Raw genomic sequence first — 25890 nt, forward strand, 5'->3', positions numbered from 1 at the left:
CTAGAACGAGGAGGGACCTCGAGAGATCATCAAGTCCAGTCCCCTGCCCTCAAGGCAGGACCAAGCACCACCTAGATTGGTGTTTCTCAACCTTTTTTTATATAAAGTAAAGTACCCCCAGTACCTACAGTTCTCAGACAATTTTTTTTTCTACCATTGAAACATTTGTTTAAACAACTTAATCATGGGCTGGCGGGCAATGAAATGTTTGAGTGTAAAAAGTACAAAAACAATGAAGCGCTGTAGAACTTAAAACAAAAATTCAGTTTTCTCGGTGTACCACCCAGACGTCTCTCAAGTACTTCCAAGGGCACCTGTACCACTGGTTGAGAAACACTGCTCTAGATCATCCCTGACAGGTGTGTGTCTAACCTGCTCTTAAATATCTCCAGGGATGGAGATTCTACAACTCCCCAAGGCAAATTATTCCAGTGCTTCATCACCCTGACAGTTAGGAACCTTTTCCTAATGTACAACTTAAACCACCCTTGCTGCAGTTTAAGCCCATTGCTTGTCCTACCATAGAGGCCAGGAGAACAATTTCCCCTCCCTTCCTTGTAACACTTCTTTAAATACTTAAAAACAGCTATCATATTCCCTCTGTCTTCTCTTTTCCAAACTAAACAAGCCCAGTTCCTTCAGTCCTCCCTCACAGCTCATGTTCTCTAGACCTTTCATCATTTTTGTTGCTCTTCTCTGGACCTTCTCCAATTTCTCCACATCTTTCTTGAAATGCAATGCCCAGAACTGGACACAATACTTCACCTGAGGCCTAATCAGCACAGAGTAGAGCGGAAGAATGACTTCTTGTGTCTGGCTCACAACACTCCTGTTAATGCATCCCAGAATCACGTTTTGGTTTTTTTGCAACACTGCTGACTTATGACCCCTAGATCCCTTTCTGCAGGACTCCTTCCTAGACAGTCACTTCCCATTTTGTGTGTGTGAAACAGATTGTTCCTTCCTAAGCGGAGCACTTTGCATTTGTTCTTATTAAACTTCATCCTATTGACCGCTGACCATTTCTCCAGTTTGTTCAGATCATTTTGAATTATGACCCTGTCCCCCAGAGCACTTGCAACCCCTCCCAGCTTGGTGGTATCTGCAAACTTAATAAGCGTACCCTCTATGCCATCATTTAAATTACTGAAGATATTGAACAGAACTGGACCCAAAACAGATCCCTGCAGAACCCCACTTATGATGCCCTTCCAACATGACAGTGAACCATTAATAATTACTCTCTGAGAATGGTTATCCAGACAGTTATGCATCCTCCTTAGAGTAGCCCCATCTAGGTTGTATTTGCCCAGTTTATTGATAAGAACATCATGCAAGACTATCAAATGCCTTACTTAAGTCTAGGTATACCACATCCACCGCTTCTTTAGCCACAAGACTTGTTACCCTATCATGAGAGCCTAGGGCAGGGGTTCCCAACCTTTTTGGGTCCCCGTGCCCCCTTGGCTTTTAGTAAACCTTCTCGTACCCCCTTGACAAGCTTCTCATACCCCCTGGGGGTACGCGTACCCCAGGTTAGGAACCCCTGGCCAAGGGGCTGTGTTTCTTCCTCATCCAAGGCAAGCAGAAATTGGCATCTGCCTGATACACCAGGGTTTATATCTGCTCTGTACATCACAGATCCACATAGTCTATGCCCCAGCCTGGGGCCAGTACCTTGGGAGTGCCCCTTTTACTGGGCCAAACCCCACAGATTCACGAAGTCCCTCTGTGATAGGCCCATAGCCTCCAGCTTTGGCACCAGCAATCCCAGTTTTTGTTCATGGTGCCCTACAGCAAATCCAGCCTGTGGGAGGTGGATACTGCAAGGGACACCCGTGAGTATTTGCAGGAACACAGCCTTTAGTCACCTGGCTATGACATCTGACAGCCCTGGGGTTATCAAAGGGAGGCAAAAGTTAAGCCCAAATCCAGTCTACACAAGCCAGCCCAGCAGTAAGAGATTCACATTCTGTTGCCATGAGAGAGCAGTTGGGACAGGAACACAGGGCATCTGCGCCTCTCGGAGCCTGCCTGCAGAAAGGCAGGCCTGGTGAGATGCCTGCCAGTGATGGACATAGGGTGGCATGAGCTCACACAAGGCAAAGGCATCGGACGTCCTTGGGACTCTAAGAAGCCCAGGTGGGATGGAAGAGTTTATTTTGGACTTTGGGTAACCGCGGCCTAGCCAGAGGACTAGCCCATCACAACCTGGAAGGCATCTGGCTGAGCGTATCAGCTGGAGACCAGGAGAGAAACCAAGAGAGGTCCAGTGCCATGCCAAACCAGAAAGGGTGTTAGGTTGGATAGTCTGAGGCAGGTTTGCCTGCAAAGTGAGCGAGAGGACAGTGCAGCACCTAGTGCTGGGGGAAGGGGAATGATTAGAGCTAGTGCCAGACAAAACGCTTATTGAGCCAACGTTTTCTTCAGCTGCCGTCTGTCTGGAGCGACCTGTTGTACACGGAGCATGTCAGATGTAAGGGGCAGAGAGAGTTGTGTCTGAGCTACGCCTAGCAGGAGGGTGGTCTTGGGCCAGGACTGCACAGGGTGGCACCACTGTAATACATCTACTACAGAACATACAGTGCCAGCACAATGGCCACCAGGCCTATGGCTGGGCTCCTAGAGGTGACGGTGACAGTGACACAAATAACTAAAGCAGGGCTCCTCAACACGCAGCCTGTGGGCTGCATGCGGCCCGCGGCCCGTTTGTTTGCAGCCTGCGGTGCAGTTTGGGTTTACACAGGGCTCAACACACGGCCCACAGGTGGGATCCTTTGAACATGGCCTCCACTGGGAACACGTTCCATAATGGCGAGTCAATAGAATGGTCTTCTGTTGAGATGTGCTTTAGTAATTAAAATTCCCGGACTGTCATTGCTCATTAAAAGCACTGTCATATGAGTGGAAAGGGGGAAATATTGCATTGTATTAATACCAGCAGAACTGATCTAAATGGGGCCAGCGTGTTGTGTAGTCTTGCCTTAATCTTTGTATTCAGGCCCGTCAGTGTGAAAGAAGCTATTTGTATTTATTTGCCTGTACATGCAACCACACTAAAGTTGCAGCCCTCGGCATGTGCTGTGAGTATCCGTGTGGCCCCCTGGGCTTCCAAAGTTGAGTAGCTTTGAACTAGAGCATCACACACTTTGCAGCTTCAGGCAGCCAAGCTCAATGCCCACCTCAGGGGCTCCTGGCATCCCTACATCCCGCCCCAACAAGATGCCTGGGTAGCCCCTTCTCATTCCCCATCTTTCAGGGACTCCCTGAACCCCCCTCCCCCATCCTCTGATACTAGGGGCTAGGGATGTCCCCCACATACAAGGGGTTCTTTGCATCACCTGTCCCCATATTTTGCCTATGCCAGGGGTTCTGGGTCCCACTTTCCCCTACCACAGCTGCCTCTCCCATCCCCACAGACAGAAAGGCTCTGTGCCCCCTATACCTCTTGGACCACACACCAAGTGTTGTGTGTGTCCCTCCATGTCCCAAAGGGCTGGTGACGAGGAGCAGGCCCACAGGGAAATCCCCCATGGCCTGCAGCTCAGAAAGGGCATGCAAACCAGAGTAGGAGGCCGGGAAGAGGAGAGCCGGGGCAACACTTCCTAAAGAGCAGAGGGCTGGATGCACAGGAGGTGGCCTGGGAAACGGGATAGTCTGGATAGGTGAGCAGATAGCCCAGTTGTTCAGGGCCCCAGGGCTGGTGGGGGTGCCCCCTAGCAAGAGGGCACAGCATTCACTGCTAATGGGAGAGAGAAGAGGCCTGGGAGCCAGCTGACTGGCGAATGAAGACAGAGCCTCAGAGGCAGGGCAGGACTGGGTTTGAGTGTGCTTGGCTTATAAGCAAAATGCAGTAGACTTTAGGGAGCGCTGAGAGTCGGAGAATGACAAACTGAAGGAGAAACCAAAGCAGGACAGGGGTTACCACATGGAATTTAACGGACGTCATGGGAACACTTCTGCTGAGGTTTTTACAACTCCAGACCCACCCTCAGAGCCTTATCGGATTTAGCGGGTGTCCCTGGGGCAGGACAGCAAGGTCCATCAGAAACACACCCGTGTGCGAGATGCGGAAGTGGGGCGATAGGATTTGACAGGCAGAGAACCACCCAGCGCCCTGCAGTTTACAGCTTTGCCACAGTGCTGCGCTAGCAAGTGATAATGCTGTGTGATTCAGCAGCCCTTTTCACCGGCGACCCAGGCTACTTTATCCAGAACAATCAGTGACCCTCACAAACCCACCCAAGGGGTTTTACCTCCATCTCACACTTGAAGAAACTGAGGCACAGAGCATGGGGAGATGTGCCCTAAGTTACTCAACAACACAGAAGCAGGGGAATAGAACCCCCGAGTCCTGGCTCCAAATCCCCACTTGCTCTAATGCTCTAGACCCCACGCCCCTCCCAGGGCTGGGGATACAACCAGGAGTTCTGGGTCCCAGGCCCACCATTCCCAACCCAATAGACTCCACTTCTCTCCCAGAGCTGGGGACAGAACTCTAGCTCTCAGCCTCCCACACTCTCCTGTACTAACCCACAGTCCAAGATGAGCAAGAGCTGACCAGGGCGTGCCTATGTAGCAGGTTACTCTCGCATACTGCCCCAGGCAGAAAGGGAAGGAAGGTGGCTACCCTTTCTTTCTTGGTAAGCCACCAACTCCCCCCCTCCTCCTCCCCCACAAAAAAAAATAGGCAGTGAAACCCCACTGCCACCCATGCCTGGACTCACAGGGGCGCTGAAGTGGACTCCATCATAGCGGTAGATTTTCTGCGGGGCCCGCCGCAGCGCTGGGTCAATGACGAGCTTGTAGCTTCTCCACTGGAAGTTGGGGGCTTTCTGTGTGTCACCCCCACTTTCCTGATCCATTATGACTCATTTAAACTGAGAGGAAGACAGAGAGAAGAAAAATTACTGGCAGCCACGTATTACAAACACTCACACGGTATCCTCTACTGGTTGCCTCTGGGGACTGCTACGTTGCTCGCATCTCCCTCTATCCCAGCAGGCTCCAAGTTCAGAGAGGAAGCACCTCTCTAGCCTTCCCTCCAGCCCCTGCGCCCCTCCACCCCACCGAAAGACCCCTTGATCCCAACAAGCTGGAGACAAAGTAGGCCAGAGACACAAGATTCATCAGGGTTACTGGGGAGCCTGGGAGAATTCAGAGAGCCCCAAGTCAGAAAAGCCCATCAGCAGTTCCCAACTTTTGCCAGCTGGGGACCCATTTTGACAATTCAGGAAGACTTGGTGACCCAAGGCAATTCAAAAAGAGGGGAAGAGGGAGGGCAGAGCCATGTGGGGAGACACTTGGCGACCCTTTTGAAATGTAATGGCGACTCATATTTGAGTCCCGACCCATAGGCTGGGAAACCCTAGTCTAACTTCTCGTATAGCATGGGCCAAGCAGTTTCACCCAGTTCCTCCTGTGCTGACCCCATTGACTAGAGGAGGCTCAACTAGATCTCTGCTACTCAACTGCAAGTGTTGGGCCGGGATCAGGTGGGAAAACTACTGGCCCCTGTAGGGCTAAGCTTAGGCTAGCTCTCCTGCCCACAGCGTTCCTGCTGGCCACCTGCAACTTCGCTTCACTGTGTATGCTACAGTCAGTGTGCCAAGGAGTCCCAATGGCAGGAGTGGGGCTTGCCGGTTCAGCAGGAAGGGTCAGCTTAGGCAGAAAAACAACTCAATCCTCATGGGACTGAGCCCGGTTTGAATCAGGCTCACAAATTAGGTCTGAGCAGATTCTAGACTGTTGTTGTGAGAACAGAGGAGACTGAGGGGCAACAATGCTAGGGCAGGTAGGCCCATGGGTATGAGCTGGGAAAGCCAGAAGGGGGCAGAATACCAGGTTAGTGAGGTCTGATCTGGGATGGGGAGATAGGGAATTGATTCAGTGACTCGTGTGTGGATGATCTCATGAGGTGATCCACATGTCTAGCTGCAGACGGAGGCACCCCACATATCCAAGGTCCCTGATGGTCAGTCCCGGGGGAAATTCCTTACAGACCAAGAACATGGTGACCCAGAGCTAAGCAGGGGGCTACTGTCAATCAGTGTTCAAGCACAAAAGCATCAAAGCCAAGGATGGGAAGAAATTCTTTAGGGTGGGAAGAGAGAACTAGAGGCATCAAGGAAACTCCCACGAGAGAGAAGTCCAATACCCGATGTTCTCATCTCTCACAGCAAAGGGCAGGAGCCTTTTCCCTTTGGAGACCAAAAAATAAGAGCTGTGGGCAATAATCTCTGGGGGACAACCCCACCCTGGGTTAAGTGGGTCCATCTCTGCTGTGGGAACAGTCAGTCGGGGATAATCCTGCCCCAGAAGAGGATGAGAGAGATGGGCCAGCTCTCCTCAGGCTAGGTTCCTCCTAGTCTCTGGCTTCAAGGCTAGCATGGGATACCAAACAGTCTCTAACTTCCCTTGCCTGCCCCAGGTGACATCAGTTCACTTGCAGGAGCTAGGGGAGTCCAATCCTTTCCCTCTACTGTAAAGTGGGGCCCCTCTGAATAGATCCAATTACAGCAACTGCCCAACTTAGAACTGGTGAGGGGGTTATAAACATTCCTCCTAGGGCCTTACATTTCACCACAAAGTGTTTGCCTAAACAGGCACTGCATGGCAATGAGATGCAGCTGCCTCTGGGGAAAGGTAACCAGGAAACAGCTGCACAGTGATGCCTCCCCTGTTGTTGAAACGCAGCCACCTCTGAGGCAGGGCATCTGGGGAACAGCCACACAGCAAATGCCTCATGGAGATCTCTAGCCCAGCATTGAGAAACTCAGCCCAGAGGTGGCAGTACAGCAGGAATGGTTCGACTGACACGGACATGCAGCTGCCTCTGGAACAGAGCAACTGAACAACAGCCACATCACATACAAATCACTTGTCTGGTGCTGAATTGCAGCCATCTCTGGGGGACGGCAGCAGGGTAACTGCATCACTTAGGACAGGATTGATGTTCTACCTCTCAGGAAGTTTGCTCTGAAGCAGTTCTGCTGTTCTTAAGGACACTCCCCTGCCCACGTTACATATATTAAATATGCCCGGCACATATAACACTACAGCTGTGAGAGCCACCAACTGAGGATTTCCCCTGAAAGGCTGGAGTCCCCCAGCGGAATTTCCCAGCATTCCAAGGAGCCGTCAATACAACCAGAAAATTCCACATGTCTTTCATCAAGCCATGCAACCTGGTGTAGCAGCTCTGAGATTCACTACTAGAAGCTTAATCATTTACACTGAGGTGGCATGTGGAGGGCCCCATTCAGGATGGGGGGTGTCTCTGCCACTCTGCTGGCTGCTGCACAGACCCCGGCCCCAAATGAAAATCAGGGACCCCCACTGCACCAGGCAGCATGCAGGCACACAAGGAGAGAGGGTCCCTGCCTCCGAGAGCTCTCAGCCTACACAGACAAGGCCAGAACAGTGATGAGAAGCTACGGTTGTGCTGGGGACCTCATGGATTCCATCTTGATCAAGATCAAGGTCCCCCATCATGCTGGGTGCCACACAGATAGTCTCATCCAATCCCATGAGGCACTGCTACATAAATGCAGATGTCCAAGCTAACCTGGCACTGCAAGCTGCCTTCGCAGAGAGCACCTTGTTTGAGCGCCACCCTACAGAGGAAGTGCTAGACATGATCCAAGAGGGCAACACACACTCCTGCCCCTTAGGAACAAAGGTGTCCATTTATTCCTAGAGCAGGCATTGAAAGGGAGAGCACAGGTACAGAACCCAGACTCCTACCAGCAGGAGGCAACACTACCCACACATGCACAATCCTGATTCCCTCCGCCAGCCAGCTGAGCCACATACCCATAAGCCTCCAATTCCTCCAGCAGGGGCTATACCACCCAGCCACATTGATTCCCTCAAGCAGGAAGCACAAAAATTCCCCCCCACCTCACAGGACCCCACCAACGTGCCTCAACCTATCCCAGAAAATCAAAATCAGATCAGTAAGAGACAGGTATGAAATCGTACCTGTGATGGATGATGTGTTTTGCACTCTTGACAGCGATAAAAGACGACGTGTATCTGTAAATGCAGTATGCTTCTTTTTGACGCAACAGAGCAGATGCTTAGTCCATAACGCAGAGTGGGACCTCAAAGAACTGGGAAGCAAACAAAGAAAATAGGGGTTAAGTGTCACAGGAATAAAGGGTTAAAGGGGAGGGGGTTATGGTGTGTATTACACAGAATGCATCCAGAACATACAAAGGGTGGTACCCTACCCTGTAAGAGGACAAACATGTTGGGTCCTATCCCCAGGTCTGGAAGGGGAGTGGGGTATAGTGGATTAGAGCAGGAAGGGATGGGAGACAGGGATCCCTAGCTCCTGTATGATATTAGAGTTTCCAACCAACTTGTCTACCAGCAAAAATAAATTAAAAAATTAAGGACTCAAAAGACAAAGTAAACTCAAATTACTAATTATTTCACAATCTGGCACCGGAGACCTATTCTAAGCCTCCTAAGACAAATATTGAGATGGGAAGGTTCAGAAATAAGACAAGATAGCAGAGAGCAAAGGAGCTGTTCAGAGGTGCGCAGCTACTAGGGTGATGGGCTGCAGCACGAAACCCTAGAACAAGCCTCCAAGAGAAAGCTCAGGTGCTGCTCTGAATTTTGGAAAGCAGCCATTCCCTGACAGAAGGGAGTTATGATCTAAGACTGGAAGCTGGAATGCAGAGCAATATGGGCCCTGGTACAGCCAAAGGATGTTTATAATAGCTCCTCCCCACACTTCTGAACCCCTCCCCTCAGAACCCCCAAAGACCTCCTCGAGCTGCCTTCCCCACCCACCCAGGGGGCCCTTTGATGAGACAGTTCACTCTCCTATGGCCCCTTTAACCCAAAAATCTAACCTAGCCAGCTCCATTATCATCCCCACTTCAGATGCAAGGAAATGGAGGCCTAGAACAGCAAAAAGGCAAAGCTATGTAGCTGATCAGTGGCAGAGTCGGAAAAAGAACCCACAAGTCCTGGCTCCCAAGCCGCAGGTTTAACGGACCACACCCCATTCACCTCCCAGAACCAGGGCAGATCTCAGGAGCTGTGACTCCAAGCCCCCCACACCTACCACCTCACTAGGGCCTGCAGCTCTCCCTACAGGACACCACATCCCATGTCTTTGGTGACGCTGTCCCACCCTGAGCACCGAAAAGCTTCCTTCTGCTGGTGCAAGCCCTTCCCCAACTCAGCACCCCAGGCCGCTTGAAGCCCTCCATCCAAATCTTATGCCCCCCATCCCAATTCTCCCATCTTAGTGTCCCCCACACACCTCTCTGGTCCTCTCCCAACAACCCCCATTGTGGGCTTCAGCACCCCACCCCCTGCCAATACTCTCCTCAGCTCCCTCAGATTTTCACCACTCAGGACCCCTCTCTGGACCCTCACCCACTTCACCTCCTACACATTCCCCATCGCAGACTCCCAACTCCCCATCCCCTCAGGTCCCTATACCCCACTTCAAGGCCTCAGCTCCTCCCCACACTTCTGAAACCCTCCCCTCAGAACCTCCCCCCGGGGGCCTTTCCCCCAACTCCCCTGCTCCCACCTCAGAGCCTGCGCTCTCTAGAAGATATCCAGTCCTCTCAGAGACCTCAGCCCCACACCCGCAGAGCCCCTCTTCTGAGCCCCCCCATAACCAGAGCCCCCCAAGACCTCAGCCCCCCCAGAGCTCACTCCCAGAGCCCCTATGCTGAGCCCCCACAAAACCAGAGCCCCCCGAGACCTCAGCCCCCCCAGAGCTCACTCCCAGAGCCCCTATGCTCAGCCCCCACAAAACCAGAGCCCCCTGAGACCTCAGCCCCCCCAGAGCTCACTCCCAGAGCCCCTATGCTGAGCCCCCACATCAACCAGAGCCCCCTCAGAGACCTCAGCCCCCACCCACAGAGCCCCCTCCACGCCCAGAACCCCCCGAGACCTCAGTCTCCCCACTCCCAGAGCCCCCCGTGACCTCAGCCCCCCACCTGCAGAGCCCCTCTTCTGAACCCCTACCCCCCAGGGCCCCCCCAGACCTCAGCCCCCCACCTCTGTATTCCCAGGGCCCCCTGAGACCTCAGCCCCCCACCCTTAGAGCCCCCCAGAGACCTCAGCCCCCCACCCCCCTACCCCCAGGGCCCCCCCCAGAGACCTCAGCCCCCCACCCCCCTACTCCCAGGGCCCCCCCCAGAGACCTCAGCCCCCCACCCCCTACCCCCCAGGGCCCCCCCCAGAGACCTCAGCCCCCCACCCCCCTACCCCCAGGGCCCCCCCCAGAGACCTCAGCCCCCCACCCCCCTACCCCCAGGGCCCCCCCCAGAGACCTCAGCCCCCCACCCCCCTACCCCCAGGGCCCCCCCCAGAGACCTCAGCCCCCCACGCCCCTACTCCCAGGGCCCCCCCCAGAGACCTCAGCCCCCCACGCCCCTACCCCCAGGGCCCCCCCCAGAGACCTCAGCCCCCCACCCCCCGGGCCCCCCCCAGGGCCCCCCCCCCCCCGCCCCCAGAGATCTGAGCCCCCCACCCCCCCCCCCCAGGGCCCCCCCGCCCCCACCCCCCAGGGCCCCCCCAGAGATCTGAGCCCCCCACCCCCCAGGGCCCCCCCAGCATCCTCCCCCGCCCCCCTCGTAACCGTCCCCGCGCGCGCCGCTGCCCCTCACCCGCGGCCCCGCCCCCTCCGCCTCGCGCCCCCTCCCCGCGCGCGCCGCCGCCGCCGCTCTCACCTCCCTGCTCCCGGCCCCTCCCCCCCCCGCGCGCGCGGCCTCTTCGCTCGGCGACCAGGGGGGGCCCGCTACTGCCGCCGCCGCAGACAGGGAGAGGGGGCGGGGCCAACGGCCGACGTCCCGCCGGCTCGCGCGAGACTTCCCGCCGGCTGGCCCGCTCCACCCCCGCCTTCGCCGGCTCTGTGCGTTCGCGGCCGCAGTTTCGACGCGGGAGATAATACCGATTTCCCTCCGCGGCAGGCGGGACCGCGCCGCCGCCGCCCTCCTCCCCCCCGCGCCCTCCTCCCGCGGCGCAGCCATTTCTTCTCTCTCGTCCCTCCAAGCGCGGGGGACGTGTGACGAATCCGCCGAGCCCAAACCCCAGCTACCTGCGCCGCAGGGAGAGCCAGCCGCGCACTTTCGCCACAAACTGGCCTCAGGGGAAACCTGCTTCCCTCGCCTCTCGCCGCGGCGCGCAGAGCCACTGGGGGGAGCGTGACTCATCCTCACGCGCCCGGCTATTTTTGAAGGGCCCACTTGGAGATGGCGGGAGCGAATCTGCTCTTCTGAACTCGCAGCTAGTTCCTAGGGGGCAAGGCACAACCTCGGCACTTTCGCCATGCATTTAAATACATTTAAATAATTAACAGCAATACTGCGTGACGCTGAAAGGAAGACAGCGATGGATCGTAACGAGGGGGGGGGGGGATTAGATGTCCGAGGAACGAATCGGATTTGGCGAAATGGCAGCTAAGGGAGGGAGTGTTATTCGCCTCCAGCACTTTCGCCACGGGCATGCATTGCATTCCAGTCCCTCTCAATACTTCAGTACAGCGCTATAGAAAAGCCAACAGGAGACAGGTGGCCCCTGAGCTGCCCTCACCGCTCACCGGCTCATACGACTTTTATGGAGCGGAGAATGAGAGAGGCAGGAATGGAATCTACTTTGGTGAATGTGTAGCTTGCTGCTAGAAAGGGAATAAGCTTTTATTCGAGTCCGGCACTTTCGCCAGGGGTGGGGCTACATTTCAATATATTTTAATAATGTATTTCACAACTGTAGCAAAGCCAAGAAGAATCGTGAGACCAACTCTATAGTCTGTTGTTTTATAGTGCGGAAATAGATGGCTGAGAGATAATATCTACTTTGCTGAAATTTTATCTAGGACTTAAGGGTTAAATGTAATAGTGTATATGTGCACCCATCACTTTCGTTATGAGTGGGTAAATAAAAGAGCCAGTAAGCTGACTAATGACCCTGTCCTCAAAAAAAACTAGCCTATTATCTGTGTAGATGGAAAGGTTCAAGTATTGAATCTGCTCTTGCGAAATCCCAGGTAATACCATAGCTATTGGAGAACGAGAAAAGGGTGTCAATTATTCATACCTTGCACTTTCACCATGAACTAGAAGAAAGTCAATTATATAATAACGACCTACAATGCAACGGAAGAATCAGTGGGAGACAAATGAACCCATGATTGTATATATTACTTAAAGGAAGTAATTCCCATTTACTGCATTGAATCTGCTTTGTCGAAAACTAGTTTCAGTGTCTAAGGGGAATCCTAGGAGATTGGTTTACCTACCGCACTTTTGCCATAAGGTGTAATAAATGACAATACATTAAAATAACTTCCTCCCTTTAGAGAGTCACGAGTAGGAGAGAAATCAGCCCTTTCATTAACATAATGTAATTAGTTTATTTTAAGTGTTATGGCGAATATGCTAGAGCCAAGTAGATATGGGGGATAAAGAAAAAACTGCTGTCTTATCCCCAGCAAGCACTTTCGTCAGAGATTAGAAAAAAATCATTATCTAAGTTAAATAACATCAGAGAGCAGAAAATCAATCATTACTTCACCAATTTTTAAGGCCACGTGCAAATTGTGTGGAATCTACGAAATAATCACCTGACTTTTTTCATAAGGAAGGCAATAAAAAGCGAGTGACTCATCTTCTGCACTTTCATTGTGGAAATGTCAATAAATGGAAATATATCTAGGGAAGTAATAAACCATCCAGATGTGGTGGGATATATCCAAAATCTCATGAAAAGCCAAATTAAATGCTAATTCATCAAGCCTGGTTTTTTTTCATTTACTTGACAGAAGAGAGGGATGTATATGTCGAATCTGCTACTGCCATTCCATAGGCCCAATTACAACCTCCTGAAGGCTGTGTCTACACTGGGCCACTTATTCCGGAAAATCAGCCGCTTTTCCGGAATAAGCTGCGAGCTGTCTACACTGGCCCTTGAATTTCCGGAAAAGCAACGACGCTCTACTGTACAAAATCAGCCACTATTCCGGAAAAACTATTCTGCTCCCGCTCGGGCATAAGTCCTTATTCCGGAACACTGTTCCGGAAAAGGGCCAGTGTAGACAGCCCAGTAGTCTTTTCTGGAAAAAAGCCCTGATCGCGAAAATGGCGATCGGGGCGCTTTTCCGGAAAAGCGCGTCTACATTGGCCACAGACGCTTTTCTGGAAAAAGGGCTTTTCCGGAAAAGCAGCCTGCCAATGTAGACGCTCCTTTTCCGGAAATGCTTAAAACAGAATAGTATTCCGTTTTAAGCATTTCCGGAAATTCATGCCAGTGTAGACACAGCCCTTGGGTATATATAGTGCCATCTGGGACCAATTTGCATCCTGTGACCTATTTTTTGATAGCTTTCACAAGTGTTGAATCTATTGATTTCACTTCACAGACAGAAGGGCTGTGTCTAGACTGGCATGAATTTGCGGAAATACTTTTAACAGAAAAGTTTTTCCCTTAAAAGTATTTCCGCAAAAGTGTGTCTAGATTGGCACGGATGCTTTGGCCAGTCTAGACGTGATTTTGCGCAAGAAAGCCCCGATCACCATTTTAGCCATCGGGGCTTTTTTGCGCAAAACGGTTCTTCCCTGTCTACACTGGCCCTCTCGAGCAAGTATTCTTGCGCAAGAGGGCTTTTTCCCGAGTGGGAGCGTGAAAGTATTTGGGCAAGAAGCACTGATTTTGTACATTACAAAGTCAGTGTTCTTGCGCAAATTCAAGCGGCCAGTGTAGACAGCTGGCAAGTTTTTGCGCAAAATCTTGCCAGTCTAGATGCCCCCAAGGAGTCAACACAGAGTTGAGTGCAAGCAGATACGAGGTGCCCCCAAGTCTTTCTTGATGCCCACTAGCCCTGAAAACCAGCAAGCCACAGTTTGGGTCCTGCCCATTGTTGGGGTCACTGGGCATGATCCTAGGTAACTCGGGGGAGTGGAAGATCACAAGGATCGATGAAGCCCCCCCGCTCTAGGCCCAAGCACCCCTCTTCCCCCACCTTCCGCCCCTTCCCGCCCCAGGCATAACTTTTCTTTGGCTCGCTAATAGCTGGGAACAGCAAGACAGACAGACCTTGAGGTTGCCTAGTTACTATCAGTGGTACAGAAGAAGAATTCAGATGTGTCTCTGTAGAGGGGAAGAGAAGCAACATGTCCCAGCGTGGGAACCTTGCTACAATTCACTATTTTCCTGCAAGTAAACAACCTGGGAGTATAAGGAGGGGAAACTGCTTACGTTGGTGTGCTTGATCTGAGATGTCTAGTCTCCTGGCACCTATTTGAGTGTTCAAATAAACTTTTTTTGCTTCTCCACACCGGTGTGTTTATTGGAGCGCGCACACCGGGCACTGAACCCAGCTGTTGCCCCCCTCGGGCACTGTGTGCTGGCAACACCATCTTTATTGAGAGGATGGGGTATTACACCCATTGTACCCAAGATCTACCACCAACAGGCACATTAACATTGCATGGGGGACATTAACACTGCGGGGGAGGCACTGGTTCTGTGGGGACAATATGCAGATCGCATCTGCAGATGTCTCCTCTCTCCAGCAGATTCAAGTAGATGCTTGCAGTGGGATATGGATGAGTCTCATTGTCACATAAAAGCGTGTGGAGCATAGATGAAGAATTAACAAGAGCAACCTTCCTAACCCCTCTGACCCAGCCACTGACCCACGTGTACCTATAAAGGCCACTTCATAGTCCCTTACTAACCTCCCTATTTAACTCTTCTCCCCAGTAGTCGGCAGGTGTTAAAGTTCATTATGTGAAATATCCAACATGGTTTCAACTGAAGGCTGGGACAGGCCTGATTCACATCTCAGGGGACTCCTAAGAGGCAGGCAAAGGATGGTTTATTCCAAGGCTAAAATGACATGAATTACAAAATACACTAGGGGCTTGTGTACGCAAAGTAAAGAAGAAAAAACGTGGCACAAACACATTGGGGTGTTCATATGGTTAAGACAGGGCACAGAATTAGGATAGTTGGTTTCTATGCCCAGCTTAGCCACAGCCTCCCTCTGGGACTTTGGGCCAATCGCTGAATCTCTCTGGGCCTCGGTTTCCTCTTCTGAAGCAGGAAGAATGATCCTGTCTTTGTCTGCGTAGGACACGAGCGGTCTGGGAGAGGGATCGTCTCTGCCGTACAACAGGGATCCCGCTCTCCGTCCAGGCCGGCAGGAAACAAGGAGCGACCATAAAGAAGAGATGAAGTAGGAGTCACTGAGCAACGCTGATTCTATTTTGCTTGGTGTAGGTCACCTCTTTGCTCACCTGGTGTAATTAACTCAATTCCCCACCAGAGGGCAGCGGTTACCCCGCTATTTCAGACCTAACTTCAAACTCTGCCTACAAACTTCTCTGCCTTTTGGGGTTACCTCTGCCCCTGAGCCAGCTAGTTCCCAGCCAGAGGGCAGGCCAGGAGCCGGCGCTCCGCGGGATGGGCAGGTGAGGGGAGGCCCCATGCCCGTTCCTCACTCCCTACAGCCAGAAGGGAGCTGGGGGCCCTACAAGGGGAGGGGCCCATGTTCCGGGCCCCAGCTAAGGTTTCACACGCAGGAGCTCTTACTTCATTTTCTCCACCCTGACTAGTCCAGACCTGAGCGCAGCCCTGGGGGTTTCGGTTCATGGCGTCCCTAAAACCGGTCCACACCCTACACCTGCCCCTCCCTGAATAACACCCAACACCCCCCTCCCTCCCCCAGGACAGGCCAGGGCTGGTGTAGCTGGCAGCTCCCCCCACCACTGCAGCTAGCACGCCTGCCCTGCTCCCCACAGCGCCCCCTGCTGGGAGAGGTGGGGGGTGGCCACATCCGCTCCCCCGCTGCCCCTTCCAACCCAGACTCCAGCCCTGCGGGAGAGGCAGTCTGGCCCTTGGGCCCTGTTTCCCAGGCTCCCCTCTCATCCTGGCCCTGGGCCCAGTTCCCCCTCCTTCTCCGGCCAGCAGCATCTATTTCCAGGCAGGGTAAATGTTTATTCTGGATCGGGGACAGGGGGTATCAACAGAGACTGTTCCAAGGCTCAGCCTGCGGTGGGGTGAGGCGAAGATTCAGGCCCCCCTGCTCTAAGCCACTAACTTCCAGACCCCACCCAGAACCAGGGAGGTAACCCAGGAGTCCTGCTTCCCAGCCCCCTGGTGGAGGGAGCCAGGGTGGTGCCTGTGGATCCAGCTGTCAGAGACCGTTTCGCCCCCCGAGAACCCCCCGTGTCACCAGCCCCCCCCCAAGAGCCGCCCCTGCAGATCAGTCCCAGCCAGGCCCTTTGCCAAAGAATCGTTTATTTACAACATGAAAAAAAAGGCACAAAAAATACCAGAAAATCCAGCAGCCTGGAGCCAGGCCACCCTCCCCAACGCGGGATCCGAGTCGCATGGCCAGGGGCCGCTCCCTTCCCACATCTGGGGGCAGAAGCCAGGAGTTCCAACTCCCAGCCCCCCTCCCCACGAGCACCAGACCCCACCCCCCGCCCTTGCTGGTTCTAAGGCACCGCAGCATGGCTATGAATTGTGCAGCCTCTCTCGCACGCGGGACTGGCCGTCCGGCAAAGCCCGGATCTGTCGCGCCTCCCCGCGGGGCGGGCGTGCACTGTACTCTAAGCCCTGCGCAAAGCACTGGCACTTTGTTTCCACTTAGCTGCTTGCCTGCATCTCGACTGAATCTGCGCCAACATATTATAGGCCCTACAAAAAAAACACTGTCCGGCTGTTTCAGTTAAGCAGCTGGCAGGACCTGCGCCAACACATTACTACAGGCCCTACCAAAACCAGTGGTTCAGCAAAGCGACATGTGCTTCCCCTCCCACCCGCAGCCAACACCACAGTGTAGGTCCTACAAAAATATAATCTGTTGTGCTCTGCTTAAGCACCTGTGCCCTCTGCTCCTGCTTGACATGAGCCAAGCACAAGACACTTTGGGGTGGATTTTGGTTTGGTTTGACGCTGGCTCCTGCAGGAAGAGGGTATGAACCGTATTCTTAGAGGCCCTACATTAAGGCTAGCTACTGTTTTGTTCTCGGCGGAGGAGCATCAACAGTAGCTGGAACAAAGGGTGCTCTGTCAGCTAGTCGGTCGTTTCGTTTAACGGAGAGTGGGGAGCAGGACACGTGGCCCCAGAAGAGGGGATGGGCCTTTCCGCTCCAGGACAGGGCTGGGGTTGATATGACATGAATTTGTTGCTTCTCAGCCCAGGTACCTCCAGGACAACTACCCCAAGCCCACCGCTGCTGGAGAGGCCAGTGAAGTGGCGATCTGGGCCCCCGTTAGGGGGCAGGGATGAAGCAGTGTGGCATCCACCCCAGCTCCCGGCCCACGGGGGCGAGCCCCACTCCGGCCCCAGCATGGGCGCGCCTGTGGCTGTACTTGTACCCCGATAGGTACGCCCCGGCTGGGCGGCATTACAGAGGAAGCGGGGCCGGGAGCAGTAGCAGGTGGGAAGTGAGGGGACAGGGAGCCATTCCCCAGCTGGCATTGCTCAGTCAGGCCAGAAGAACCAGCCCCCCGTGTCTGGGGTATGGGAGACCCAGCCTGAAAGCAGCAGAGGCAGGAGATAGCCGGGAGCGGCCCCAGAAAGGCCACATCCGCCAGCCAGCAGCCCTCTCCCAGGCTGGCTAGCCACGCGGCACAGGACACCGCCTACCCCCACCGGTTCAAGGCCACGGATGCAGCCAGAGTTGAGTTTGCAGGCCGGGAGTTCCCGTCTGGCTCACCGAGCAGCCGCACAGGGGATCAGCCAGGAAAGAACCCCCTGCGGGCGGGCGTCCCTGCGCCTCCTTCGGAGCTGGGGGGGGGGGGGGGGGGGCGGACCCGGCCTTACACCGTCTGCACGGCCCTCGCCTCCCCGTCCAGCTCGTGTTTGATCTTGCTGAGCTCCTCCAGCTCCTGCTGGTGCCGGTCGGTCTTGTGGCTCACCAGGGAGCGGTAGAAATGCAGGGCGAAGACGATGAACACCACGCCCACGGGCACCATGATGACGGTGGAGGTGACGGCGGCATCCCAGCCGGCCCCGCGCGCATGGGTGCTGGAGTTCGTCGGGCGGCCCACGGGCATGAACTTGACCCAGCAGATGAGCACCACCTCGGCGAGGAAGAGGAAGATGCCCAGGGCGGTGGAGAAGCCCCAGGCCAGCTCGATGTAGTGGTGCATGCGCTCGTGGGGCGACTCGTTGACCGAGTTGAGGTTGTGGATGTTGCTGACGGCCTCGATGTTGGGCAGGATGCAGGTGCTGACCATGAGGGCGAAGAGGTGCACGGCCACCAGCACCGTGGTGCAGGCGCTGAACGCCATCAGCAGCTCCCGCGAGTAGTCGTACTTGTCATCCAGCTGCACTTCCACCATCGCCACCTGCAGGGGGCGCCGCACACACTGTCAGCCCCGCCCCCTGGCTGCCTGGGCAGGGTCTCCATGCGCTGCCCCTGTCCCGAGTGCCGGCCCTGCAGTTCCCAGTGGCCAGGAACCGCAGCCAATGGGAGCTGCGGGCAGCGCGTGGAGCCCTCCTGGCCCCCCGTGTGCCACGGGGCTGCTGGGGCCTGGGGCTCACTTCCCGGAAGCTGTGGGAAGCGATGCTGGGACCCCGAATCCCTTCCTGCACCCTGACCCTCTGCCCCAGCCCAAAGCCCCATCAGGCAACCAGGGGCGCCAACAGCCTCCACAGGCCCCTGGGTCAGGAGGGATGGGGGCTGGTGCCCGGCTCCCTGCTCCCAGAAGGGGCGTGGCCTCAGGTGGAAGGGGTGGGGCCAGAGTGCAGTGCACACCCCCCACCCCCCACCCGAGCTGCAGGGAGCCGGCGCCCACTGGAGGGGAACGGCCCTATGTCCCTTCCCCCACTCGTTCCCAGCGCTCAGCCGCAGCCCGAGTCAGCAGCGGGAGCACAGGGCGGGCTCAGCAAACACGAAATACGTCCCCAGGCTCCGGCCGCTGGGTCATTGCGTTTCACGCAGTCTGGGGAAGGAGGGACAGAGGCAGGCGAGCGGTATTATGCAGCCTGGGGTTTCCACTAGCATGGCAGGGCGGGGGTGGGGGACAAGGTGCAGTGGGGGACGCCGGCAGCTGCCCCCGGGGACAGGGCTCCAGGAGAGCCGGGACGGGTCACGGTCATGGGGCAGCACCAGCTGCCCCCGGAGGGGGAGACAGGAATTCAGCCCACGAGGCCAGGAGGGTGGACAGGTCTTGGAGGAAGGTACCTGGCTACCCTGGGCCCTCCAACCCAGCCCCAGAAGGGAAGGGGTCACAGACTGACCCACCCACCCGCCCGCATCCCCGTGCTAGAGGGGAGTAAATAGGAAACTAGAGCAAGGCCTGGAGTAAGGACTCCTGGGTTCTCTGCCCAGCTCTGGCAGGGGAGTGGGGTCTAGTGGGTAGAGCAGGGTGGCGGGAGCTAGGACAGGTACAGTGCACCATACCCAGGGGCAGGTTTCCACCCCAGTGTCTCCAATCCCAACTGGCTGATTTCATCTTGGGACGCGGCTGGATGGGAGGAAAACTAACCTCACAGACGCATGAGGGCCTTGAAGGGGAAAGCAGGGAGCAGGGCTGCGGGTCAGGAGTGAGGGGCACCGGCAGGGCTGGGCTGGCAGGGACTGTGGGGGGGAGGGCGCACCGGCAGGGACTGGGGGGGGGGGGGAGTGAGGGGCACCAGCAGGGACTGTGGGGAGGAGGGCGCACCAGCAGGGACTGGGGGGGGGGAGTGAGGGGCAGCGGCAGGGCTGAGCTGGCAAGGGCTGTGGGTGGGGGGGAGTGAGGGGCAGCGGCAGGGCTATGGGGGGGGAGAGCTCCTCAGCTCGTCACCAGGGCTGTGTCACATCCGTTGGCACAGGCCCCCGCCCTGCCAATTAACCACAATCCGGCCGGAACGCAGGCTGCAAGAGGAAAGGGAAGAGGTTACTGGCCCAGCAGGAAGGGGAAGGGCAGCTCTGGGTCTCTGAGACAGTCCTGGCTCCCAGACCCCTGCTCTAACCGCTGGGCCCTGCTCCCCCCCCCCCCTGTCATCCCGGCTCCCAGAGCTCAGGGGCCAGCCAGCAGGCAGGGTGCGGGCCCTACAGCGATGCTGGAGAGTCCAGGGCCCAGCAGAGACAGCCCCACCCCTCGCTAAGTGCCCTGACCCCAGCGCAGTCACACCTAGGCCACACTCCTGCTCCTCACAGGGGCTGGGCGCCCGGACGCCTGGGCTCTCCCCCAGGTGCCGAATGGGGCAGGGAGCTACTGCGGGGAGGGCTGGGCGCCCAGAGGCCTGGGTCCTCTCCCTGGTGCCGGCAGGGGCACGGGGCAGAGGGTTAGTGCGCGGGGCTGGGCGCCCAGGTTGGAGCGGGGCAGAGGGCTAGTGCGGGGCGCGGGGCAGAGGGTTGGAACGGGGCAGAGGACTAGCGCGGGGCAGGGAGCAGAGGGCTAGCGCGGGGGCCGGGCGCGTGCTGGGGGTTGGCGCGCGGGGGGCCGGGCGCCCGGGTTGGCGCGGGGCAGAGGGCTAGCGGGGCCGGGCTGGCGCGGGGGGAGGGCTAGCGGGGCCGGGCTGGCGCGGGGGGGAGGGCTAGCGGGGCCGGGCTGGCGCGGGGCGGAGGGCTAGCGGGGCCGGGCTGGCGCGGGGCGGAGGGCTAGCGGGGCCGGGCTGGCGCGGGGCGGAGGGCTAGCGGGGCCGGGCTGGCGCGGGGGGAGGGCTAGCGGGGCCGGGCTGGCGCGGGGGGAGGGCTAGCGGGGCCGGGCTGGCGCGGGGGGGAGGGCTAGCGGGGCCGGGCTGGCGCGGGGGGGAGGGCTAGCGGGGCCGGGCTGGCGCGGGGGGGAGGGCTAGCGGGGCCGGGCTGGCGCGGGGCGGAGGGCTAGCGGGGCCGGGCTGGCGCGGGGCGGAGGGCTAGCGGGGCCGGGCTGGCGCGGGGGGGAGGGCTAGCGGGGCCGGGCTGGCGCGGGGGAGAGGGCTAGCGGGGCCGGGCTGGCGCGGGGGAGAGGGCTAGCGGGGCCGGGCTGGCGCGGGGGAGAGGGCTAGCGGGGCCGGGCTGGCGCGGGGCGGAGGGCTAGCGGGGCCGGGCTGGCGCGGGGCGGAGGGCTAGCGGGGCCGGGCTGGCGCGGGGCGGAGGGCTAGCGGGGGCCGGGCTGGCGCGGGGCGGAGGGCTAGCGGGGGCCGGGCTGGCGCGGGGCGGAGGGCTAGCGGGGCCGGGCTGGCGCGGGGGGAGGGCTAGCGGGGCCGGGCTGGCGCGGGGGGAGGGCTAGCGGGGCCGGGCTGGCGCGGGGGGGAGGGCTAGCGGGGCCGGGCTGGCGCGGGGCGGAGGGCTAGCGGGGGCCGGGCGCCCGGGGCGGAGGGCTAGCGGGGGCCGGGCGCCCGGGGCGGAGGGCTAGCGGGGCCGGGCTGGCGCGGGGCGGAGGGCTAGCGGGGCCGGGCTGGCGCGGGGGGGAGGGCTAGCGGGGCCGGGCTGGCGCGGGGCGGAGGGCTAGCGGGGGCCGGGCTGGCGCGGGGGGGAGGGCTAGCGGGGGCCGGGCTGGCGCGGGGGGGAGGGCTGGGCGGGGCCGGGCTGGCGCGGGGGGAGGGCTAGCGGGGCCGGGCTGGCGCGGGGGGGAGGGGCTAGCGGGGGCCGGGCTGGCGCGGGGGGAGGGCTAGCGGGGCCGGGCTGGCGCGGGGCGGAGGGCTAGCGGGGCCGGGCTGGCGCGGGGGGGAGGGCTAGCGGGGCCGGGCTGGCGCGGGGCGGAGGGCTAGCGGGGCCGGGCTGGCGCGGGGCGGAGGGCTAGCGGGGGCCGGGCTGGCGCGGGGGAGAGGGCTAGCGGGGGCCGGGCTGGCGCGGGGCGGAGGGCTAGCGGGGCCGGGCTGGCGCGGGGGGAGGGCTAGCGGGGCCGGGCTGGCGCGGGGCGGAGGGCTAGCGGGGCCGGGCTGGCGCGGGGCGGAGGGCTAGCGGGGCCGGGCTGGCGCGGGGGGAGGGCTAGCGGGGCCGGGCTGGCGCGGGGCGGAGGGCTAGCGGGGCCGGGCTGGCGCGGGGGGGAGGGCTAGCGGGGCCGGGCTGGCGCGGGGCGGAGGGCTAGCGGGGCCGGGCTGGCGCGGGGCGGAGGGCTAGCGGGGGCCGGGCTGGCGCGGGGCGGAGGGCTAGCGGGGCCGGGCTGGCGCGGGGGGAGGGCTAGCGGGGCCGGGCTGGCGCGGGGCGGAGGGCTAGCGGGGCCGGGCTGGCGCGGGGGAGACGGCTAGCGGGGCCGGGCTGGCGCGGGGGAGAGGGCTAGCGGGGCCGGGCTGGCGCGGGGGGAGGGCTAGCGGGGCCGGGCTGGCGCGGGGCGGAGGGCTAGCGGGGCCGGGCTGGCGCGGGGCGGAGGGCTAGCGGGGCCGGGCTGGCGCGGGGGGGAGGGCTAGCGGGGCCGGGCTGGCGCGGGGCGGAGGGCTAGCGGGGCCGGGCTGGCGCGGGGCGGAGGGCTAGCGGGGGCCGGGCTGGCGCGGGGGGGAGGGCTAGCGGGGCCGGGCTGGCGCGGGGCGGAGGGCTAGCGGGGCCGGGCTGGCGCGGGGCGGAGGGCTAGCGGGGCCGGGCTGGCGCGGGGCGGAGGGCTAGCGGGGCCGGGCTGGCGCGGGGCGGAGGGCTAGCGGGGCCGGGCTGGCGCGGGGCGGAGGGCTAGCGGGGCCGGGCTGGCGCGGGGGAGAGGGCTAGCGGGGGCCGGGCTGGCGCGGGGGAGAGGGCTAGCGGGGGCCGGGCTGGCGCGGGGCGGAGGGCTAGCGGGGCCGGGCTGGCGCGGGGCGGAGGGCTAGCGGGGCCGGGCTGGCGCGGGGGGAGGGCTAGCGGGGCCGGGCTGGCGCGGGGGGGAGGGGCTAGCGGGGCCGGGTTGGCGCGGGGCGGAGGGCTAGCGGGGCCGGGCTGGCGCGGGGCGGAGGGCTAGCGGGGCCGGGCTGGCGCGGGGCGGAGGGCTAGCGGGGCCGGGCTGGCGCGGGGCGGAGGGCTAGCGGGGCCGGGCTGGCGCGGGGCGGAGGGCTAGCGGGGCCGGGCTGGCGCGGGGCGGAGGGCTAGCGGGGCCGGGCTGGCGCGGGGCGGAGGGCTGGCGGGGCCGGGCTGGCGCGGGGCGGAGGGCTGGCGGGGCCGGGCTGGCGCGGGGGGGAGGGCTAGCGGGGGCCGGGCTGGCGCGGGGCGGAGGGCTAGCGGGGCCGGGCTGGCGCGGGGGGAGGGCTAGCGGGGCCGGGCTGGCGCGGGGCGGAGGGCTAGCGGGGCCGGGCTGGCGCGGGGCGGAGGGCTAGCGGGGGCCGGGCTGGCGCGGGGCGGAGGGCTAGCGGGGGCCGGGCTGGCGCGGGGCGGAGGGCTAGCGGGGCCGGGCTGGCGCGGGGCGGAGGGCTAGCGGGGCCGGGTTGGCGCGGGGCGGAGGGCTAGCGGGGCCGGGCTGGCGCGGGGCGGAGGGCTAGCGGGGGCCGGGCTGGCGCGGGGCGGAGGGCTAGCGGGGGCCGGGCTGGCGCGGGGCGGAGGGCTAGCGGGGCCGGGCTGGCGCGGGGCGGAGGGCTAGCGGGGCCGGGTTGGCGCGGGGCGGAGGGCTAGCGGGGCCGGGCTGGCGCGGGGCGGAGGGCTAGCGGGGCCGGGCTGGCGCGGGGCGGAGGGCTAGCGGGGCCGGGCTGGCGCGGGGCGGAGGGCTAGCGGGGCCGGGCTGGCGCGGGGCGGAGGGCTAGCGGGGGCCGGGCTGGCGCGGGGCGGAGGGCTAGCGGGGGCCGGGCTGGCGCGGGGGGGAGGGCTAGCGGGGGCCGGGCTGGCGCGGGGCGGAGGGCTAGCGGGGCCGGGCTGGCGCGGGGGAGAGGGCTAGCGGGGCCGGGCGCCCGGGGCGGAGGGCTAGCGGGGCCGGGCTGGCGCGGGGCGGAGGGCTAGCGGGGCCGGGCGCCCGGGGCGGAGGGCTAGCGGGGCCGGGCTGGCGCGGGGGGGAGGGCTAGCGGGGCCGGGCTGGCGCGGGGGGGAGGGGCTAGCGGGGCCGGGCTGGCGCGGGGCGGAGGGCTAGCGGGGCCGGGCTGGCGCGGGGGAGAGGGCTAGCGGGGCCGGGCTGGCGCGGGGGAGAGGGCTAGCGGGGCCGGGCTGGCGCGGGGGAGAGGGCTAGCGGGGCCGGGCTGGCGCGGGGGAGAGGGCTAGCGGGGCCGGGCTGGCGCGGGGGAGAGGGCTAGCGGGGCCGGGCTGGCGCGGGGGAGAGGGCTAGCGGGGCCGGGCTGGCGCGGGGGAGAGGGCTAGCGGGGCCGGGCTGGCGCGGGGGGAGGGCTAGCGGGGCCGGGCTGGCGCGGGGGAGAGGGCTAGCGGGGCCGGGCTGGCGCGGGGCGGAGGGCTAGCGGGGCCGGGCGCCCGGGGCGGAGGGCTAGCGGGGCCGGGCTGGCGCGGGGGAGAGGGCTAGCGGGGCCGGGTTCCTCACCATGGCGAAGCCGGAGAGCAGGGCCGAGGTGCGGCTGGAGGCCTTGAGCTTGGCGCGGCTGAGGTAGAGGCGGCGCCAGTTCAGGGCATGCAGCGAGTGCTGGTTGGCGCCCATCAGCTCCAGGTAGCTGTGCCGCACGAACTCCCGGTAGGTGGGGGAGACCCCCAGCGTGTCGGCCGCCTCCGGGTTCAGGGGCTCCCGCTCCCCCTCGCCCCCCAGCTCCCCCTCGCCCTCAGCGCCCCCACCAGCCTTCATGAGGGCTGGGCAGGACGCGGGTGCGGGGCCACCTCCGAGCCCCCAAGCCGGGGGAGGGGATGCGGGGGTAACGGGGCAGGAAGAGCAGCAAGGGGGGGGCAGGGAGCCGGAGGGAAGCACCCAGGGGAGCTGGGAAGGGGGGAGCTGGGTCTCCTAGCCAAGCAGAGTGGAACCCGCAGGGGGAGGGGGGCTCTGGGGGTGCAGTTCACGCGGGGGAGGCAGTGGGGGGGCAGAAGCCGGTGGGGCAAGAGCAGAGCGGGGGAGCTGTTCGGGGGGGGGGGCTCTGGCGCTCCCGGAGCCAGGAGCCGGGGGGGTGGCTGTCCCGTAACAAGGAGCGGGGGGGGGGGGGGGGGGGCGGGCGCTGTCCCGGGGGGGGGCTCTGGCGGTCCCGGAGCGCGGGGCTAGAACCGGGGCCGCTGGCAGCTGATGCCGAGTGCGCGGCTCCGGCGGCCGCCGCAGGGAAGGGCCGGGCGGGGGCGGGCTCGCGTGTCCCGGGACTTTTTAAAGGGGACGCGGCCTCCGGAGAAGTGAGAGGCCGGCAAGACCCCGCCCCTCCCCCCGTCCCAAGACGCGGGGGTCCGGGTTCGGGTCCGGCTGGGCCCCGCCGAGTTCCCAGCTGAACTTTCGGCCCGGCGCTGCGGGGAGACTCTGCCGGCGGCGTGTGCGGGGAAACCAGGCTCTGGCGACCCGCACTGAAGGGGGCTGGGCTCTGGGCACCGGCCTTGCGGGCGAGGGCCCCCCGGAGGGCTTAGGGGACGTGCCCCCCCCCCCCGGGCCTGCCCCCACAGCGCAGCGCCGAGTCTTCTCCGGGCGGGGCTGATTTCTGCCCAGGGTGGACAGACAGCAGGCTGGGGGGGGGTGTCGCTATGGGGAGGTGTGGACGGACGGACACAGGAATGGGACAGACACCAGGCTGGGGGGGGGGGTGTCGCTATGGGGAGGTGTGGACGGACGGACACAGGGATGGGACAGACACCAGGCTGGGGGTAGCTATGGGGCGTGTGGACGGACGAACACAGGGATAGCACAGATACCAGGCTGGGGGGAGGTGTGGACGGACAGACAGACACCAGGCTGGGGGTAGCTATGGGGTGTGTGGATGGACGGACACAGGAATGGGACAGACACCAGGCTGGGGGCAGCTATGGGGGGTGTGGACGGACAGACGGACACAGGAATGGGACAGACAGCAGGCTGGGGGGGTAGCTATGGGGAGGTGTGGACGGACAGACAGACACCAGGCTGGGGGTAGCTATGGGGTGTGTGGACGGATGGACACAGGAATGGGACAGACAGCAGGCTGGGGGCAGCTATGGG

General features: G+C 61.4%; 2 protein-coding genes across 8 annotated transcripts in view; both read right to left on the reverse strand.

Moving 5' to 3' along the window:
• The window catches only part of SETD1A (SET domain containing 1A, histone lysine methyltransferase), a 35895-nt gene extending 24797 nt beyond the window's left edge, over nucleotides 1-11098 (reverse strand). For 5 of the 7 annotated variants that reach the window (XR_012903732.2, XM_075928709.2, XM_075928708.2 and 2 more), the window contains exons 1-3: nucleotides 10710-10866; nucleotides 7984-8114; nucleotides 4728-4880 (exon numbers count right to left, since the gene is read on the reverse strand). Coding sequence is in view for 6 of the 7 variants with exons in the window: in XM_075928709.2 (XP_075784824.2) it covers nucleotides 4728-4865 (138 nt within the window). In the remaining variant the exon portion in view is untranslated. Of the gene's footprint in view, nucleotides 1-4727; nucleotides 4881-7983; nucleotides 8115-9082; nucleotides 9419-10709; nucleotides 10867-11077 lie in introns of those variants that run through there. The other 2 variants (XM_075928705.2, XM_075928704.2) reach the window with 2 other exon arrangements.
• Nucleotides 11099-16303: 5205 nt separating this feature from the next.
• ORAI3 (ORAI calcium release-activated calcium modulator 3) lies at nucleotides 16304-24794 on the reverse strand. The gene is made up of 2 exons (XM_075928713.2): nucleotides 24319-24794; nucleotides 16304-18339 (listed from the first exon to the last, which is right to left on the reverse strand). Exons 1-2 carry the CDS (start codon nucleotides 24571-24573, stop codon nucleotides 17809-17811), a joined length of 786 nt encoding a protein of 261 aa, XP_075784828.2. The 5' UTR covers nucleotides 24574-24794; the 3' UTR covers nucleotides 16304-17808.
• Between the last annotated feature and the right edge of the window lie 1096 nt (nucleotides 24795-25890).

This window comes from Pelodiscus sinensis, chromosome 5 (genome assembly GCF_052426305.1).
Source record: "Pelodiscus sinensis isolate ZL-2025 chromosome 5, ASM5242630v1, whole genome shotgun sequence".
Lineage (NCBI taxonomy): Eukaryota > Metazoa > Chordata > Testudines > Trionychidae > Pelodiscus > Pelodiscus sinensis.

What these genes read in the sequence shown, in the direction of transcription:
- ORAI3 (XM_075928713.2), bottom strand. Translation starts at nt 24,573, where the DNA reads ATGAAGGCTGGTGGGGGCGCTGAGGGCGAGGGGGAGCTGGGGGGCGAG. An exon ending in TGCTCTCCGGCTTCGCCATG is followed by an intron (nt 18,340 to 24,318) that starts GTGAGGAACCCG and finishes CGCCCCCTGCAG; the next exon opens with GTGGCGATGGTGGAAGTGCA.